The sequence below is a fragment of the Bombina bombina genome, chromosome 1 (assembly GCF_027579735.1).
Source record: "Bombina bombina isolate aBomBom1 chromosome 1, aBomBom1.pri, whole genome shotgun sequence".
NCBI classification, from domain to species: domain Eukaryota; kingdom Metazoa; phylum Chordata; class Amphibia; order Anura; family Bombinatoridae; genus Bombina; species Bombina bombina.
In genome coordinates this window covers 1,551,266,204-1,551,286,612 of record NC_069499.1, presented here as the reverse complement: position 1 = coordinate 1,551,286,612, position 20,409 = coordinate 1,551,266,204, and the positions used below count along the sequence as shown (strand labels likewise).

General features: G+C 46.8%; 1 protein-coding gene across 1 annotated transcript in view; it reads left to right on the top strand.

Moving 5' to 3' along the window:
• The window catches only part of RECQL5 (RecQ like helicase 5), a 273,753-nt gene that overhangs the window by 188,584 nt on the left and 64,760 nt on the right, over positions 1-20,409 (top strand). The window contains exons 10-17 of the mRNA XM_053709050.1: positions 608-707; positions 785-815; positions 1,031-1,089; positions 1,303-1,376; positions 2,715-2,808; positions 10,911-11,042; positions 11,134-11,837; positions 13,716-13,761. Coding sequence (XP_053565025.1) covers positions 608-707; positions 785-815; positions 1,031-1,089; positions 1,303-1,376; positions 2,715-2,808; positions 10,911-11,042; positions 11,134-11,837; positions 13,716-13,761 — 1,240 coding nt within the window. The remainder of the gene's footprint in view (positions 1-607; positions 708-784; positions 816-1,030; positions 1,090-1,302; positions 1,377-2,714; positions 2,809-10,910; positions 11,043-11,133; positions 11,838-13,715; positions 13,762-20,409) is intronic.

Below are 20,409 nucleotides of genomic sequence, written 5' to 3'. Positions count from 1 at the left end.
AGGATACCAAGAGAATGAAGCAACATTGATAATAGAAGTAAGTGAGAAATTTGCTTAAAATCGTATGTTATATCTGAATCATGAAAGAAAAATGTTGAGTTTAATGTCCCTTTAAGCATGACGTGTTGTTGGTTTGACACATGTAGGTAGTACAGCTGTTTAGATACCATATCACCCAGTCCCATAGACTATAACTAGAGTGGCTCCTGCTTCTCTGCTTTATGAACAACTGACCCTCAAACTGATCCTCAAAAACAGGCACGTAGGTTATAAAGCAGAGATGCAGGAATAAACTAGTTACCGTCTATAGGGAGCTATACAACATCTGATTGGCCCATCGGTATGTGAAACACTTTAAAAATCATTATGAAAAAGCTGCCAGTAAGAACTTATGATTGCTTTCTGCTGTGCATTTAATTATGCATTTAAGTTTACTGTCCCTTTAGGGTTTTTAGTGTCTGTGTATATATAAATATGCATGGTGTATATAAACATCAAACCTTGTTTTCTTTTACACCATTGTGCTTTCTTTTACCTTGTTTGCTTTACATAATCTCCTTTGTGTTTTTTTTACTGTAATATCTGTTGCTTGCGGTCCTGTTTTCAGACTTGATGATGACGATTCTGATGAGGGCCAGAGAGACATCACAGACGAACGAAAGAAAAAGTGGAACAGTTTCTACCAAAAACAAATGAACCTGCGCAAGGTGAGGGTGGCCTCTGTAATCGTAGGGCGGCAAACTGCATTTATGCCAAACCTTAACTCTTTGTTCTTTCCCTACAGAGCAAAGAACTGGAAGAATTCATCCCTCCAGGTAGGAGCACTTATCTGTTTATACCCGCAGACTATAACATTTTTCTTGGGTTTATAAAGTAATAGTTTCATACAGTTGGTTAATCCTATGCAGATTCACTATGGGTTCCATTTGTTTTGTGTGATCTTCCGTTCATGTCACGTGTTTTATAAAGCATATAGCAAATTATTAGATTGTTTCCAGATAATCTGCATCTAACTTTATCTTTTCTGTAGATGAAAGCAGTCGGCTAAAAGAAGCGTCCAATGACAAAATCCCCAAGCTGACGGTGAAGGTAAAAAGTGACAGATGTTTTCAGAAGGTTGGGAATGTTGTGTCCTTAGATTGGCAAACATAATGTAGTGATATGTTGTGTTGCTATCCTATATAGTGCCTTATAGACCATATATATTACTTAGATAACAAGACATATAAGCTATGAATGAAATTGCCACAAACTTGTTACCAAAAGCCTGTATAAGCTGTATGCTGACTGCTGTATTTACAGGCACGGGAGCACTGCTTGAAGATGCTAGAGGAAGCTTTGAGCAAAAATTTGCAGGCTGCTGGTACAGAATACAGGTAGGAAGAGATTTCCTGACTATAACGTTGTAAACTAATAGCATTAAAAACAGAATTAAGCCACCAGTGCGCCCTTAAAGAGACAAGTTACCCAGATATTATGAGCATCAGTTAAACATTTTACAAATATATATATATATCTTTTGCTTTAAGTAAAAGCTGTTTAAAATTAAAATGAAACTAACATTAAGTGTCAAAGGCCCTGATATTCAACACCTCTCTGCTCAGGTGAGATGATCTAAAATGATCCTACAGCAGTGCAAGATCCCTAGTAAAATTATTAAAAGGCAGATTTTGCTTTACTTCTAAAGGGGGCGTTCCCTGCATTTCTGTATGTGAAGGAGAGACAAGCCCAGCCCAATATAGCACTGCATGACATAAGTTCTGCTGCACTTCTGATTAAATTTTATTACATTTAAACTTTTGCACTTTCTATTTTGTATTTTATTTTGTAAACAACACTGTATTTAGGATTGTGGTTTTACAATTTCTGAATGATGCCATCACAGTTTCTGTGTAACAAGTTAGGCTCATACTTTTTATATTTATGTTTATCTTTCACAAATTAGATTGCACTTTGCATGTCTTTTATTTAAAACTGAAAAACTGTCAGCTTCAGTTTCCCAGAGTGTGTCAATACTTTCTATTTGCCAGATAATCAATCATTCTCTAGTTTGGAGAGTTGCTGACTTTACAGGGGCAATACTCACTGAATTTTCTAAGAAAAGGGGAGGAACCTGGAAATCCCAGAGAGATGTCCCTCCCACTTTCTAAAACTGTCAGTTTACAATGGAGAAAATACAAAGTGCAATGTAATTTGTAAAAGAGACACAGAGATATACAAAGTATGATCATAAGTTTTCAAAGCATAATCAGATTGTGTAATATCACTGCTAGATCAAATTTTAAATGTATTAAAATACAAATGAGAAAGTGCAAAGCTTAAATGCAACAATACTGAGAGGACCCAATCTTTTCTGTTCTGGAGCTCACTTTATCTATGTGTTCAGTCCATTTGCAGGGATTAAACATTTTGTTATATCCAAGCAACAGTGCAATAATAAAATGTTCTAACACATAAGACATTATAATGATCAATATCAATCATACACTGAGGAACATCTTCTACATAACTCTTATAACCACTTGTAGTGTATATTGCATGCTTACTTCACTTCTCATAGTAAATTGTATTTAGTTTTATCTGTGATCTCTTCTACTTGTGTAGTGCAATATCTAAAGTCATTAACCATTTTTTATTCTCAGGGCTAACTTACAGAGTGCATTATATATTATCTCTCACATGTAATATGTTATAAAAACTAACTGTCCTTCCAGTGCTGATGTTGAATCATCTGCTGTTCAGCTAGAGTATGAGGCTTTCCGTAGTAACAAGATGTCCAATTTGTACAAGGCATCCGTTTTAAAGAAGGTAAGAGCTGGGGTTGCTAAAGCCTGGGGTACTGGCAAGCCTACAGTCTAGCTGCATAGAGTAGGGGGACCATGATGGGAGAAGGGTGGATCAGGGAGAGTAACAGGAGAAGTGGCAGGATCAGGTGAGTAACAGTAGAAGGGGTGGGATCAGGTAGAGTTACAGGAGTAGGGGTGGCAGGATCAGGGAGAGTAACAGGAGAAGAGACGGTGGGATCAGGGAAAGTAACAGGAGAAGGGGCAGGATCAGGGAGAGTAACAGGTGAAGGACGGGATCAGGGAAAGTAACAGAAGAAGGGGCAGTATGAGGGAGAGTAATATGAGAAGGGGCAATATGAGAAGAGAAGGGATTAGGGAGAGTAATAGGAGAAGGGACGGTATCAGGGAGAGTAACAGGAGAAGAGATGGGATCAGGGAGAGTAACAGGAGAAGGGGCAAGATCAGGGAGAGTAACAGGAGAAGGGGCAAGATCAGGGAGAGAAGGGACAGGATCAGGGAGAGTAACAGGAGAAGGGGCAGGATCAGGAAGAGTAACAGAAGAAGGGGCGGGATCAGGTAGAATAACAGAAGAAATGTCGATCAGGGAGAGTAACATTAGAAGAGGTGGAATTAGGAGAATAAACGCAGAAGGAACGGCATCAGGTAGAAGAAGGGGTGGGAGAAGGGGTGGGATCAGGTAGAATAACAGGAGAATGGGCAGAATCAGGGAGAGTAACAAGAGAAGGGGTGGGATCAGGTAGAATAACAAGAGAAGGGGCAGGATCAGGGAGACTAACAGGAGATTGGGCAGAATCAGGTAGAGTAACAAGAGAAGGGGTGTGATCAGGGAGACTTACAGGAGAAGGGCGGGATCAGGGAGACTTACAGGAGAAGGGCGGGATCAGGTAGTGATAGGAGAAGGACCAGGGATTCAGGTAGTGACAGGAGAAAATCCCGGGATCAAGTATTAACAGGAGAAGGGCCTGGGGTCAGGTATTAACAGGAGAAGTGCCTGGGATCAGGTATTAACAGGAGAAGGGCCTGGTATCAGGTAGTGTCAGGGGAAGGGCCTGGTATCAGGTAGTGACAGGGGAAGGGCCTGGGATCAGGTAGTGACAGGAGATAGGCCTGGGATCAGGTAGTGACAGGGGAAAGGCCTGGGATCAGATAGTGACAGGTGAAGAACCTAGGATCAGGTAGTGACAGGGGAAGGCCTTGGGATCAGATAGTGACAGTAGAAGGGCCTAGGATCAGGTAGTGACAGGGGAAGGACCTTGGATCAGGTAGTGACAGGGCTTCCCGTTAGCATCAGGTAGCAACAGGGAAAGGGCCTGGGATCAGGTAGCAACAGGGGAAGGCCTGGGATCAGGTAGCGACAAGGGAAGGGCCTGGGATGTGGTAGTGACAAGGGATGGGTCTGGGATTAGGTAGCGACACTAGAAGAGCCTTGGATCTGGTAGTGACAGGAGAAGGGCCCGGGATCTGGTAGTGACAGGGGATGGGCCTGAGATCAGGTAGGGACAGGGGAAGGGCCTGGGATCAGGTAGTGACAGGAGAAGAACCTTGGTTTAGGAAGTGACAGGGGAAGGGCCTGGGATCAGGTAGTGACAGGGGGGAGGACCTTGGATCAGGTAGTGACAGAAGAAGGGCCTGGGATCAGCTAGTGACAGGGGATGGGCCTGAGATCAGCTAGTGACAGGGGATGGGTCTGGATCAGCTAGTGACAGGGGAAGGGCCTGGGATCAGGTAGTGACAGGGGATGGGCCTGGGATCAGGTAGCGACAATGAAAGAACCTTGGATCAGGTAGTTATAGGGGAATGGCCTGGGATTGGGTAGTGACAATGAAAGAACCTTGGATCAGGTAGTGCCAGAGGATTGGCCTGGGATCAGGTAGTGCCAGAGGATTGGCCTGGGATCAGGTAGTGCCAGGGGAAGATCCTGGGATCTAGTAGTGACAGGAGAACGGCCTGGGATCAGCTAGTGACAGGGGATGTCCCTGGGATAAGGTAGTAACAGAGGATGGGCCAGGGATCAGGTAGTGACAGGGGAAGATCCTGGGATCTAGTAGTGACAGGAGAAGGGCCTCTGATCAGCTAGTGACAGGGGATGTGTCTGGGATCAGGTAATGACAGGGAAGGGCCTGGGATCTGATACCGACAGGGGAAGGGCCTGGAATCTGGTAGTGACAGGGGAAGGGCCTTGGATCTGCTAGCGATAGGGGAAGGGCCTGGGATCTGGTAGCGATAGGGGAAGGGCCTGGGATCTGGTAGCGATAGGGGAAGGGCCTGTGATCTGGTAGCGACAGGGGAAGGGCCTGGGATCAGGTAGTGACAGGGGAAGGACCTGGGATCAGGTAGTGAGAGGGGAAGGGCCTGAGATCAGGTAGTGACAGGGGAAGGGCCTGGGATCAGGTAGTGACAGGGGAAGGGCCTAGGATCAGGTAGTGACAGGGGAAGGGCCTGGGATCAGGTAGTGACAGGGGAAGGACCAGGGATCAGGTAGTGACAGTTGAAGGACCTGAGATCAGGTACTGACAGAAGAAGGGCCTGGGATCAGGTAGTGACAGGGGAAGGACCTTGGATCAGGTAATGACAGGGGACGGGCCTGGGATCAGCTAGTGACAGGGGAAGGACCTTGGATCAGGTAGTGACAGGGGAAGGGCTTGGGATCTGGTAGTGACAGGGAAAGAACCTTGGATCAGATAGTGACAGGGAATGGGCCTGGGATCAGGTAGTGACATGGGAAGGGCCTGGGATCAGGTAGTGACAGGGGAAGAGCCTGGGAACTGGTAGTGACAGGGGAAGAGCCTGGGATCATGTAGTGACAGAAGAAGGGCCTGGGATCAGGAAGTTACAGGGGAATGGCCTGGGATCAGGTAATGGCAGGGGAAGGGCCTGGGATCAGCTAGTGGCAGGGGAAGGGCTTTGGATCAGGTAGTGACAGGAGAAGGGCCTGGGATCAGGTAGTGACAGGGGATGGGCCTGGGATCAGCTAGTGACAGGGGATGGGTCTGGATCAGCTAGTGACAGGGGAAGGGCCTGGGATCAGGTAGTGACAGGGGATGGGCCTGGGATCAGGTAGCGACAATGAAAGAACCTTGGATCAGGTAGTTATAGGGGAAGGGCCTGGGATCAGGTAGTGACAATGAAAGAACCTTGGATCAGGTAGTGACAGAGGATTGGCCTGGGATCAGGTAGTGACAGGGGAAGATCATGGGATCTAGTAGTGACAGGGGAAGATCATGGGATCTAGTAGTGACAGGAGAACGGCCTGGGATCAGCTAGTGACAGGGGATGTGCCTGGGATAAGGTAGTAACAGAGGATGGGCCAGGGATCAGGTAGTGACAGGGGAAGATCCTGGGATCTAGTAGTGACAGGGGGAGGACCTTGGATCAGGTAGTGACAGAAGAAGGGCCTGGGATCAGGTAATGACAGGGAAGGGCCTGGGATCTGATACCGACAGGGGAAGGGCCTTGAATCTGGTAGTGACAGGGGAAGGGCCTTGGATCTGCTAGCGATAGGGGAAGGGCCTGGGATCTGGTAGCGATAGGGGAAGGGCCTGGGATCTGGTAGCGATAGGGGAAGGGCCTGGGATCTGGTAGCGATAGGGGAAGGGCCTGTGATCTGGTAGCGACAGGGGAAGGGCCTGGGATCAGGTAGTGACAGAGGAAGGACCTGGTATCAGGTAGTGACAGGGGAAGGGCCTGAGATCAGGTAGTGACAGGGGAAGGGCCTGGGATCAGGTAGTGACAGGGGAAGGGCCTGGGATCAGGTAGTGACAGGGGAAGGACCTGGGATCAGGTAGTGACAGGGGAAGGACCTGAGATCAGGTACTGACAGAAGAAGGGCCTGGGATCAGGAAGTGACAGGGGAAGGACCTTGGTTCAGGTAGTGACAGGGGAAGGGCTTGGGATCTGGTAGTGACAGGGAAAGAACCTTGGATCAGATAGTGACAGGGAATGGGCCTGGGATCAGGTAGTGACAGGGAATGGGCCTGGGATCAGGTAGTGACAGGGAAAGAACCTTGGATCAGATAGTGACAGGGAATGGGCCTGGGATCTGGTAGCGATAGGGGAAGGGCCTGGGATCTGGTAGCGACAGGGAAAGGGCCTGGGATCTGGTAGCGACAGGGGAAGGGCCTGGGATCTGGTAGCGACAGGGGAAGGGCCTGGGATCTGGTAGCGACAGGGGAAGGGCCTGGGATCTGGTAGTGACAGGGGAAGGGCCTGGGATCAGGTAGTGACAGGGGAAGGACCTGGGATCAGGTAGTGACAGGGGAAGGGCCTGAGATCAGGTAGTGACAGGAGAAGGGCCTGGGATCAGGTAGTGACAGGGGGGAGGACCTTGGATCAGGTAGTGACAGAAGAAGGGCCTGGGATCAGCTAGTGACAGGGGATGGGCCTGAGATCAGCTAGTGACAGGGGATGGGTCTGGATCAGCTAGTGACAGGGGAAGGGCCTGGGATCAGGTAGTGACAGGGGATGGGCCTGGGATCAGGTAGCGACAATGAAAGAACCTTGGATCAGGTAGTTATAGGGGAATGGCCTGGGATTGGGTAGTGACAATGAAAGAACCTTGGATCAGGTAGTGCCAGAGGATTGGCCTGGGATCAGGTAGTGCCAGAGGATTGGCCTGGGATCAGGTAGTGCCAGGGGAAGATCCTGGGATCTAGTAGTGACAGGAGAACGGCCTGGGATCAGCTAGTGACAGGGGATGTCCCTGGGATAAGGTAGTAACAGAGGATGGGCCAGGGATCAGGTAGTGACAGGGGAAGATCCTGGGATCTAGTAGTGACAGGAGAAGGGCCTCTGATCAGCTAGTGACAGGGGATGTGTCTGGGATCAGGTAATGACAGGGAAGGGCCTGGGATCTGATACCGACAGGGGAAGGGCCTGGAATCTGGTAGTGACAGGGGAAGGGCCTTGGATCTGCTAGCGATAGGGGAAGGGCCTGGGATCTGGTAGCGATAGGGGAAGGGCCTGGGATCTGGTAGCGATAGGGGAAGGGCCTGTGATCTGGTAGCGACAGGGGAAGGGCCTGGGATCAGGTAGTGACAGGGGAAGGACCTGGGATCAGGTAGTGACAGGGGAAGGGCCTGAGATCAGGTAGTGACAGGGGAAGGGCCTGGGATCAGGTAGTGACAGGGGAAGGGCCTAGGATCAGGTAGTGACAGGGGAAGGGCCTGGGATCAGGTAGTGACAGGGGAAGGACCAGGGATCAGGTAGTGACAGTTGAAGGACCTGAGATCAGGTACTGACAGAAGAAGGGCCTGGGATCAGGTAGTGACAGGGGAAGGACCTTGGATCAGGTAATGACAGGGGACGGGCCTGGGATCAGCTAGTGACAGGGGAAGGACCTTGGATCAGGTAGTGACAGGGGAAGGGCTTGGGATCTGGTAGTGACAGGGAAAGAACCTTGGATCAGATAGTGACAGGGAATGGGCCTGGGATCAGGTAGTGACATGGGAAGGGCCTGGGATCAGGTAGTGACAGGGGAAGAGCCTGGGAACTGGTAGTGACAGGGGAAGAGCCTGGGATCATGTAGTGACAGAAGAAGGGCCTGGGATCAGGAAGTGACAGGGGAATGGCCTGGGATCAGGTAATGGCAGGGGAAGGGCCTGGGATCAGCTAGTGGCAGGGGAAGGGCTTTGGATCAGGTAGTGACAGGAGAAGGGCCTGGGATCAGGTAGTGACAGGGGATGGGCCTGGGATCAGCTAGTGACAGGGGATGGGTCTGGATCAGCTAGTGACAGGGGAAGGGCCTGGGATCAGGTAGTGACAGGGGATGGGCCTGGGATCAGGTAGCGACAATGAAAGAACCTTGGATCAGGTAGTTATAGGGGAAGGGCCTGGGATCAGGTAGTGACAATGAAAGAACCTTGGATCAGGTAGTGACAGAGGATTGGCCTGGGATCAGGTAGTGACAGGGGAAGATCATGGGATCTAGTAGTGACAGGGGAAGATCATGGGATCTAGTAGTGACAGGAGAACGGCCTGGGATCAGCTAGTGACAGGGGATGTGCCTGGGATAAGGTAGTAACAGAGGATGGGCCAGGGATCAGGTAGTGACAGGGGAAGATCCTGGGATCTAGTAGTGACAGGGGGAGGACCTTGGATCAGGTAGTGACAGAAGAAGGGCCTGGGATCAGGTAATGACAGGGAAGGGCCTGGGATCTGATACCGACAGGGGAAGGGCCTTGAATCTGGTAGTGACAGGGGAAGGGCCTTGGATCTGCTAGCGATAGGGGAAGGGCCTGGGATCTGGTAGCGATAGGGGAAGGGCCTGGGATCTGGTAGCGATAGGGGAAGGGCCTGGGATCTGGTAGCGATAGGGGAAGGGCCTGTGATCTGGTAGCGACAGGGGAAGGGCCTGGGATCAGGTAGTGACAGAGGAAGGACCTGGTATCAGGTAGTGACAGGGGAAGGGCCTGAGATCAGGTAGTGACAGGGGAAGGGCCTGGGATCAGGTAGTGACAGGGGAAGGGCCTGGGATCAGGTAGTGACAGGGGAAGGACCTGGGATCAGGTAGTGACAGGGGAAGGACCTGAGATCAGGTACTGACAGAAGAAGGGCCTGGGATCAGGAAGTGACAGGGGAAGGACCTTGGTTCAGGTAGTGACAGGGGAAGGGCTTGGGATCTGGTAGTGACAGGGAAAGAACCTTGGATCAGATAGTGACAGGGAATGGGCCTGGGATCAGGTAGTGACAGGGAATGGGCCTGGGATCAGGTAGTGACAGGGAAAGAACCTTGGATCAGATAGTGACAGGGAATGGGCCTGGGATCTGGTAGCGATAGGGGAAGGGCCTGGGATCTGGTAGCGACAGGGAAAGGGCCTGGGATCTGGTAGCGACAGGGGAAGGGCCTGGGATCTGGTAGCGACAGGGGAAGGGCCTGGGATCTGGTAGCGACAGGGGAAGGGCCTGGGATCTGGTAGTGACAGGGGAAGGGCCTGGGATCAGGTAGTGACAGGGGAAGGACCTGGGATCAGGTAGTGACAGGGGAAGGGCCTGAGATCAGGTAGTGACAGGAGAAGGGCCTGGGATCAGGTAGTGACAGGGGAAGGACCTGGGATCAGGTAGTGACAGGGGACGGGCCTGGGATCAGCTAGTGACAGGGGAAGGACCTTGGATCAGGTAGTGACAGGGGAAGGGCTTGGGATCTGGTAGTGACAGGGAAAGAACCTTGGATCAGATAGTGACAGGGAATGGGCCTGGGATCAGGTAGTGACATGGGCAGGGCCTGGGATCAGGTAGTGACATGGGCAGGGCCTGGGATCAGGTAGTGACAGGGGAAGGACCTTGGTTCAGGTAGTGATAGGAGAAGGGCCTGGGATCAGGTAGTGACAGGGGAAGAGCCTGGGAACTGGTAGTGACGGGATGGGCCTGGGATCAGGTAGCGACAGGGGAAGGGCCTGGTATCAGGTATTGACAGGGGAAGGGCCTGGTATCAGGTAGTGACAGGGGAAAGACCTAGGATCAGGTAGTGACAGAAGAAGGGCCTGGGATCAGGTAGTGACAGGGGAATGGCCTGGGATCAGGTAATGGCAGGGGAAGGGCCTGGGATCAGCTAGTGACAGGGGAAGGGCCTGGGATCAGCTAGTGACAGGGGAAGGGCTTTGGATCAGGTAGTGACAGGAGAAGGGCCTGGGATCAGGTAGTGACAGGTGAAGAACCTGGGATCAGGTAGTGACAGGGGAAGGCATTGGGATCAGATAGTGACAGTAGAACGGCCTAGGATCAGGTAGTGACAGGGGAAGGACCTGGTATCAGGTAGAGACAGGGGAAGGGCCTGGGATCAGGTAGTGACAGGGGAAGGACCTTGGATCAGGTAGAGACAGGGGAAGGGCCTGGGATCAGGTAGTGACAGGGGAAGGGCCTGGGATCAGGTAGTGACACGGGGGAAGGACCTTGGATCAGGTAATGACAGGGTAAGGGCCTGGGATCAGATAGTGACAGGGGAAGGGCCTGGAATCAGGTAGTGACAGGATCAGTTAGTGACACTGGAAAGGATGGTAGTGACAGGGGAAGGGCCTGAGATCAGGTAGTGACAGGGGAAGGGCCTGGGATCAGGTAGTGACAGGGGAAGGACCTTCGTGTGCACTTCTTGTTGTGTCTCATCACTAGGTAGCTGAAATTAACAAAGCATCTAATGATCGTGAGCTGCACGTTGCCTTTGGACCTAACAGTTCTGCTCCTAAGCAAGAGACTGTGGACCTACCAGCAGATGGATTTGTATATGCTTCCCAAGTGCAGAAAGTAAGTGCAGAACTAAATATCTATGACAGCCTCAGTATTTTTTGTTTAATTTACAAAGTATGTAGTTTCTCAAATTGTTTATCTCCTTCAGTTTAAGAAGACCAGAGTGGGGGCACCATCACTTTTTCAGACTGCTTCTTCGTTGCTACAAACATCCCAACCAGAAATGATGTTCCCACAGCCTGATACTTTGCTAGAGGGCACCCCAGAGTCTGTGCCTAAGAGTGATGACTTCCTGCCAGATAACTCAGAAAATAAGAAGGTGGAGAGCCCAAGTAAGGGCAAAAGACCCAGCAAGAAGAAGCAACAGCTTGCAACTGCCGCAAAGAAAGACTCGCAGAAGATTTCCAAGTTTTTTTCATCTCAGCGAAAGCCTCTGACTGGGAGTCCTGGAGACCCATGTGAGGATTTCCAAGGACTCAGCATGAGCTCCAGTGAAGCAACTGTAAGCCAAATACAAGAGATTTCCAACCCCATCTTATTGAACGGACACCAGAACAGTGAGGGTCCTTGTAGCGCAACCTCAGATTTGTTTTCATCAGATAGCACTAAACCTTTAGATATCACTGTAACTCAGCTGCCACCATGTACCCAGGAGCTGATGAGTGACACTTTAAGTCTACACCAAGTGCAAGTCCAGAAACCACATAACAATTGTATTCCACTTAAAGTATCTAATGAACTTCAAGAACATCCCAAAAGCCTTAAGGATTCTAAAGAAGTTTCACTAGACTCGCCACCCTCACCACCACCGCCTCCTCCTCCACCGCCACCACCTCCTCCACCACCAAGCAGGTGAGTTCTCTAGTAACTTTCTAACAGATTCTTCATTAAAGGGACATAAAACAGTGCTTGAATTGACATAAAAATTACATGAGAGCAAAGAATACACAATATAAAGTATATGTATATAATAAACAATTAAAAGGACATTCCGGTTAACATTTAAATGATCATAGATGATTTATATATTTTACTACAAACTTATTTGAATAAAAATTTCTAGTAAAAATTATCACTGTTTTAGTGTTGAGATTTTTCTCTCCACATTCATGTGCAGTATAGTTAGATATTCTTCGTGCACCAGCATTTTAAATAGTACAGCTGCTCAGAGCACCATTGGGGCTTGATTCATATTAGCAATTAACAAATTGAGTCATAACCATATGATTCAAGCACCTTAGGCTCTCTGAACAAGTGATGTTTTTAAAATGCTAGTGCATGGAGCATACTTAAATACACTTTTAAAACTAGCTTTTATTAGAATCATTTTTGCTCATACATGTATATTGCAAAAATGCTTGTATTAAAAAATGAAATGCACCTGTGTGCATTCCAGTTATGGTTGGAATGTCCCTTTAATCATTTACCTTTTTTCACTCTAAACAAGCATGTTGAAGTTCCTCTGCTAAGCCACTGCCTGCAGGTGGGCATGTGTAAAAGGGTAATTTCCTGCTGGCCTCTGCTGGTGCATGTTGTTGTTGCCTAGCAACTGATTTGAAATCTATTTTCGTAAAAAGTAATTGCAAAGAAAACACAAAAAATATCACTAGCACTTTTTATGAAAGGTGGGTTAAAACAATAAATATCAATGAAATATCTAAATTCAAGAGATAAAAATCTTAAGTATAATTTTTGTGATTCATTTCAACTGCCTTTTAGTAGAGATGGTATTTGCAATGTATATTCAGTTTTTATGATTATATATACTGTATGTATGTATGTATGTACAGTATGTATGTGTATGTATATATATATATATATATATATATATATGCGTGTGTGTGTCTGTGTATAAGTATATACACACATATTCCATGACAATTTATTCTATTTGTTATTCAGTACTGGCGACTAAGAGGAGGTAAAGATTCCCCAAACTCTCAAGAGCACTTCATCCCTCCCACCTCACTGGTATTCCAGTATAAATCTTTGATTCACAAGAGGTGGGTGAAGAATTGAGGTGCTCCAGAATGTTTGTTGAGAGGGGTCCTCAGACTGATTTGAGGCCTGATTTTCCACTCATAGAGCTGTTACAAAGAGACAGAGGGAAAGATTGGATTATGGAGCACTGACACAATTACTCAAATTTGAGTTAGTCATAAGCCTTCCACAAGTGTTGCAGGGACAGGTCCCTTGCCTCCTCCTATTGGGTCGTTGATATACTTTTTATATCCTCTTCTTTAATGTGCTCAGCACTGAATTGGCTATCCACCAGACACAGTACTTTTCTACAGCTGGGGCACAGTTCTTTCTACAGCTGGTAAGAACAGTGATATTGGTGCTTGACAGGAAAGTATACCTCTTAGCCTGCAAGCGATTATAACCTATTATAAGTTTTTTTCTGTCTCATATGTAAAAAAGGAAGATATTTTACCTCAAAATGTCTTCAGCTCACCAGAGTAAGTGCTCTGTAAACAGTTATACTTCATCTGCTGTCCAGCTGCAAGTTGGAAAGGGCTATTATTAGAAGCTATGGAGCCTACTACCAAAAAAGAATAAATAGGTAATATACTTAATAAAATGCACATATTTCGTAGCGTGTGTGTTTTATTATGCTGTGCATTTGATGTCAAAGCAAATAAGAAATGTTTGACCAAAATAATTGCTGCAACTGTCTTATGTCCATTTTATCATTCTGCAACCTGTAACTATTGCTCCTCCATCTCACAGGCCAGATACTTCTAATGAAAGAGAAAAGAGAGCAGGAGAAAATCAGGTGGGTTTTACAGGGGTGCAGGGGGTGTCTGTGGATGAGTGTGTGTTTGTCTGGGGATGTTAGTGGGCATGTGTCTGTCTGGGGGTGTGCAAGCACGTATTTGATTTAGATCTCTGGATATTCTGTAAGTGTGTGTTTGTGTCTGTGTTTTGTATAAGTATGTAAGTTTGTCTCTAGTTGTGACTTTGTGTGTGTGTCTGTATATATGCGTGTGTTTTTTTTGTCTATCCAAGTATGTTTGTGCCTATTTTGGGTATGTTTGTGCTGTTGTGTGTGTGTTTGTGTTTTGTCTATTTGAGTATGTATGTGTCTGTAATTGGGTATGTGTGTGAGTGTTTGCTGTTGTGTATGTAAGTTTGTCTGTAGGTATGTGTGTGTGTTTTTGTCTATCTGAGTATGCATTTATCTGTGTCTTGGTATGTTTGTGAGTGTGTGCTGTGTCTGTATGTGTGCATATATATATATATTATAGTAGATCACAGGAGAGCACTCTCACTTAACAACACAGTTGCCAGGGTGCCAATAATAAATAAATAATGGTAACAAAATAAATAGTAAATTGTGTGATATGCCTATACACTGAGTCTGAGGAAGGGGATACTTTGTCCCTGAAACGTCACTATTTTTTTACAGTAAAAAAGTGTTTTTTTAAAAAGACCAGCAAGTGCAAGTTTTGGTTACCATTATTTATTTATTATTGGCACCCTGGCAGCTGTGTTGTTAAGTTAGAGTGCACTCCTGTGATCTATTATTCAAAATTTGTTGATACACCAACAAGAGATTAACCTCTACCCCAGGGACTTTTGTTCTGCACTATAGCACTTCTATGTGCATGTCTGCACTTCCATGTGCACAGCACCTTGCCTTGTGTAACCGGGAGACAATATGGATACTGACGTGGAAGCCACTGAGCGTGATGCAGCCAGAATCCTATTTGCTTTGGATGAGGACATGACTAATGATGACTCAGCTAATTCCATCTTTTCTGCACTGTCAAAATTGAAGAAAAAGGAGGTGGATTTGAAACTTCATGGATTATACCTCTGAGTACTATAGAAGGATGTTAATCCTCCGTGGGTTCTGTATAAAAAAATCTATCGACAATAGGACTTGTGAACCCTGAATTTTGTAAGCGCTGGTGCGCCATTCTAAACAAGTGCTCACTTGATTTGATACTACTTGTCACAGAGGAAGTGAGGGCCCTCTTGGACAAGGTAAAACAAGAGATACAAGATTGTGAGATGAAAAAAATCCAGACCCTGAGGGAGGACACCACTGAGCCTTGGCTGGATAAACTGACAAGTCAAGTTAAGGAATATAAGGATAATCTCATCCAATTTAAAAACAGAAAACTACAGACTGTCTGTGAGGACCACAGGGATAAAAGAGTATATCGGTGGTTAACCGGGGGTGAAGACCGGAGACCATATGCACAGAGGAGGAGACTCCAGCGATACTACACCAAACAATCATTACAAACAGTTGACAGCAGTTCAGGCTCTGACACTGACATGCCACATACAAGCAGTGACTCTGTTGGCGCATCTGGTACCCCACAACAGTTTTTTTAGGGGGTCACCACAAGAGCCGGCCAAAGAAAATGAGGGGGAGGCCCCACTTACGGAGGGGGGGCTGGAGAGAGAAAGCCACCATTACCCCCACTGTAACATAAGACTTTGGGTCATGGACTAATTTAGTTGTCAACATTATCCATCAGTCCCTCACGACTGCTTTACTGACCCTCCTGAACAAAGACCTAAGTTTTGTTCCGACACGCCGAACTGATGAGTTTTTGATGTTTTTATAGATTGCCAAAAATTCCAGAGATCCCTGAGACTCAAAGATTTTTTTAAGGATACAGATGCAGAAACTCAGACTATCAACCCTCCTTTCAAAGGTAAAAGCTTCTTCGATCCACAAAGTTTGTATCCAAGCATAAAGACATACATGCAATTGGTTTCCCAAGACATCAGTAATATGGAGCAGGTAAAATACCGCAATAACCTATCTGAGGATGAGAAACAAGCTCTTACATCGCTGTCTTCTGACCCTGAGATAGTTATTAGGACAGCAGACAAGGGGGGAGCGGTAGTGGTCCTCGACTACTCTTATTATTGAGATGAGATACTACAAAAACTGAGTTACCTAACCACCTATCTACCACTGAAATGTGATCCAATGTTTGAGTTCATAGGGATCATTGATGAGGCTGTGACACAAGGCTTTACATCTGGTTGGATTGATGAGAACACCAAGAAGTATTTGCTAGTGGAATTCCCTTCCTGTTCCATACTATACACGTTAACCAAAATCCACAAAAGTATGGAGAGACCACCAGGGAGACCGATCGTTTCAGCGAGGAACTCAATTACCTCCAGACTAGCGGTTTTTGTGGACCACTTTTTACAACCAATGGTTCGAAACATTTGATCCTATCTGTGCGACTCATCCCAACTTATTCAAGAAGCGATGGAGTTAGAAGTAGAGGACACCTGGATCCTTGCAACTGCTGATGAATAGCCTATATACGATCATACCCCATGAAAGCGGCAAATTGTGCATTATGGAGGCACTAGATCGTTATCCTTACGTTGGTCCCCCTAGGGATTTCCTTATACATATGTTGGAGCTAAGTCTACGTCTCAACTGTTTTTGTTTTGAGAATTCTTTCTATCAACAAATATCGGGGACTGCCATGGGCTCCCGTGGCCCCTTCTCTGGCCAACCTATTTATGGATAAATACAAAATATCTGTAATGGGGGCCTTTGAGAAACCCGAAGTGAGGTTTTACCGTCAATATATCGATGACCTCTTTATAGTCTGAAGTGGCACTGCTGGGGCACTTGAGAGCTGGTTTGAACAGCTAAACAAAATGGATAATCCAGTTAAATTTAAACTAAACGTCAATGAAACTATGATTGAATTCCTTGACTTGAGGATCTTCAAGAAAGGTCAGAAACAATTGGGGACATCCTTATACTGTAAACCAACGGACCGGAATTCATTGCTGCATGCAACTAGCAATCACCCAACTGCTCTACTGAAGGCCATCCAGAAAGCACAGTTAATGAGAGTGGCAAGAAACAACAGCGAACCTGACTTGAGACAGTTCCAACTAACTGAAATGGCTGAGAAATTTGTACAGCATGGCTACAATGTGGGTACTAGTCTTAATCAGCACTGGCACATCATCAAGAGTGACCCTACCCTCCCATTAATTAAGTGGCAACACCCTAGAGTGGGTTATAAAAGGAACAAAAGTCTTAAGGATGTCCTAATGATTACAGATCCCTCCCATTGCTATACTAAGACCAATGACTACAACGCAACAAGAAGAATGGTTGCTATAGATGTACAGGCTGCACGACATGCAGTGCTATGGTACCCGCCCTACTTTTGGCCACCCACATACCAATAGGAGGTTCACGATCCGGCACTTCATTACCTGTACCACTACCCATGTGGTATATTTGCTAAATTGCTGTTGTGGGCGTTTCTATGTTGGCAAAACTTCCGATGATGCCCAGATAAGGTTCGCCAACCACAGATCAGCTATCAGGAGTGCCATTAAGAACAAGGCCAGTGATCAACCTGTGGCAAGACATTTTCTTGAGGCACACAGTGAATGACCTCAGATTCGTCTTGATTGACCACATCCCTCCGCTGAGACGTGGAGGCGACCGAAACAAGATCCTCTTACAAAACGAAGCAAGATGAATACACCGTTTGAACACGGTGCAACCCAATGGACTGAATACAGTTATTGACTGGCATTGTTTTCTTTGAAAACGGGGGTCCATTTTGCATTTTTTCTCATATGAGAGCCACTTTCTGTCCCTAGTAACACCAATCAGGTTTAACAGTGTCTACTGGTTGGGTATTTAGAGTAATTTAGCTGGGTGTTGTTAGGCGTTTTAGAATTCAACTCCTGTTTATTCCCATAGTGCATAGGTCAGCTCTGCTTTGCGCTGCCTTAGCCCTTTAAACATTTCTTATGGGTAGCTGGACCTAGGATGGGGGTCTCAACAGTGTGTTATGTGGGACAGCAATATGTTATTGACACTGTATACCTTTCGCACTTAAACATTGATATTGGTATTGGCACCATATGCCCTCCCTAGTGTATCTTGCAGGTACTGTCGTCCCTTATACTTGGTAGGGATGTTCTTTACAAGATGTTATTTATTATTATTTTTTTATTATTATCAGGTATTTGAAGAGCGCCAACAGATTCCGAGGCGTTGTAAACATAGTCAATATACAGGATAGCTTTTGCAGGTATCAAGTGGGTAGAGGGCCCTGCCGAGAGTTTCACTGTTGTAGTTGGCTCTTATGAAGGCGATCTGCAAACAGCTGGGCTCATAGGCTTACATTCTAAGGGGTTCAAGGGGAAAGCAATGGAGTTAGGAAAGGTTAGTGTTGGTTGTAAACATCCCTGAATAGTAGAGTTTTTAGGGAGCGCTTGAAGCTGTTAAAACTAGGGGAGAGTCTTGTGGAGCGAGGCAGGGAGTTCCACAAGATCGGAGCCAGTCTGGAGAAGTCCTGTAGACGGGAATGGGAGGAAGTAACAAGAGAGGAGGAGATCCTGAGCTGATTGAAGGGGGCGGGAGGGAGAGTATCTGGAGACAAGTTCTGAAATGTAGGGGGGGAGCAGTGCAGTTGAGAGCTTTGTATGTCAGAGTGAGTATTTTGTGTTTAATCCTAGAGGCAAGAGGAAGCCAGTGAAGATATTGGCATAGAGGCGCAGCAGATGAAGATCGACGAGTAAGGAAGATAAGCCTGGCAGAGGCATTCATAATGGATTGTAAAGGAGCTATGCGGCAGCTAGGTAGACCAGAGAGTACGGAGTTGCAGTAGTCGAGGCGGGAAAGTATTAGGAGGTGGGGTGGGCGGAGAAGAGTATTGAACGTGGAGAACAGACGTTTTGGGTTAGAGAAAAGAGTAGAGATGAGATTAGAGAAGTATTGTTGCTTATAGAGATTAAGGGCAGAGTAGTAGGAGTTCAGGATGAACTTGTAGTGAAGAAAGTCAGCTGAACTCCAAGATTTCCTCCAGTGTCGCTCAGCAGTACGGGAACATCTGCGCAGGTACCATGTCAGAGGAGTATGCTAGGGCTGAGGATGAGAGTGGTTTCAGAGCTATGTTTGGAGGGGCCAGATTGTCAATGACCGATGTAAGGGTGGAGTTATAGTGGCAGATAGATTGGTCAGGGTAGGAAAAGGAGGTGATGGATGAGAGGAGAGGTTTGAGAGAGCTAGTGAGCTGTTGCAGATCTAGTGACTTAGTGCTTCTGTGACGTTTGGTGTGAGGGGTAGAGGAAGGGGGAGTTGTAGGTAGGGAAGTAATGTTGCAAGTTAGGAGATGGTGGTCAGAAAGAGGAAAAGGGGAGTTTGTTAAATTTGAGATAGTGCATCGATAGGTGAAAATCAGGTCAAGGGAATGACCATCTTTGTGAGTGGGAGAGTCAGTCCATTGTGACAGGCCGGAAGAGGAAGTTGTTGAAGTTGTTTTGCAGAGGAGGCAGTGGGATTGTCAAGAGGGATGTTAAAGTCGCCAATAATGAGGGCAGGGGTGTCTGAGGAAAGGAAATAAGGAAGCCAGGCAAAGTGATCTAAAAATTGAGTTGGGGAGCCAGGGGGGCAGTATATGACTGCAACACGTATAGAGAGGGGAGAGAATAACCGAATCATGTGTGCTTCAAATGAAGAAAATGTGAGTGAGGAGAAGGGCTGTATTTGTTGAAAGGTGCAACAAGAGGAAAGTAAAATACCAACACCACCTCCTTGTCTATTGCCAGACCTAGGAGTGTGGCTGAAATGGAGACCCCCATGTGACAGTGCAGCAGTGGATGCTGTGTCTGAAGCAGAGAGCCAGGTTTCTGTAAGAGCCAGAAGGTTAAGAGAGTGGGAGATAAAGAGATCATGGATATAAGTGAGCTTGTTGCAAACAGAGCGAGAGTTCCAGAGTGCACAAGTGAAGGGGGAGGTGGTTTTAGATGTAAGAGGAATGTGGTTAAGGTTACCATAGTTTTGTTTATGAAGTCTATTGAAAGGCACACAGGGATGTGAAAGGCTAGGTCGTTGTGAGGGACCAGGATTAGGGGAGATGTCGCCAGCAGCTAGTATGAGCAAGAGGTAGAGTGACATGAGATGAGAAGCAGATTTGCAGTAGTGAGACTGTTTTTGGGCTGAAGTGCAGGGGGGAGAGAGAGTGTTTAGGAATAGGTAAAGTTCATGAGTACAAAAGTAAGGTGAGTATAAGAGAGATGGGCTAATGATAGGTATATTTCTAATGGTTACGTTCAGGCTGAGTTTCAATATTGCCGGAGCTTCATAGAATGCTGTCCAGGTATATGATTGGATATAATTTTTTACTTTGGGTTCCTTTTCTTGAGCGTTACACTCTGTTCATTTTGTGCTATTGCTCAAATTTTATACCCTTGTTATAGGCTCCAGTTTTGCTGTACTGTGATAACTTTCGCCACTGGATCGTGTGGGCCGGATTTACAGCGCATAGTATACACTGTCTCCTGGTACATTACCATAGTAACGCAGACGCCGTTCCCTAGTGGAGCTCTCAGTCACGTGCTCCTCCTCCTCACCCTTGTGTCATGGATATGGCGGAGTTGTCTCGATGCATAGGTAGAC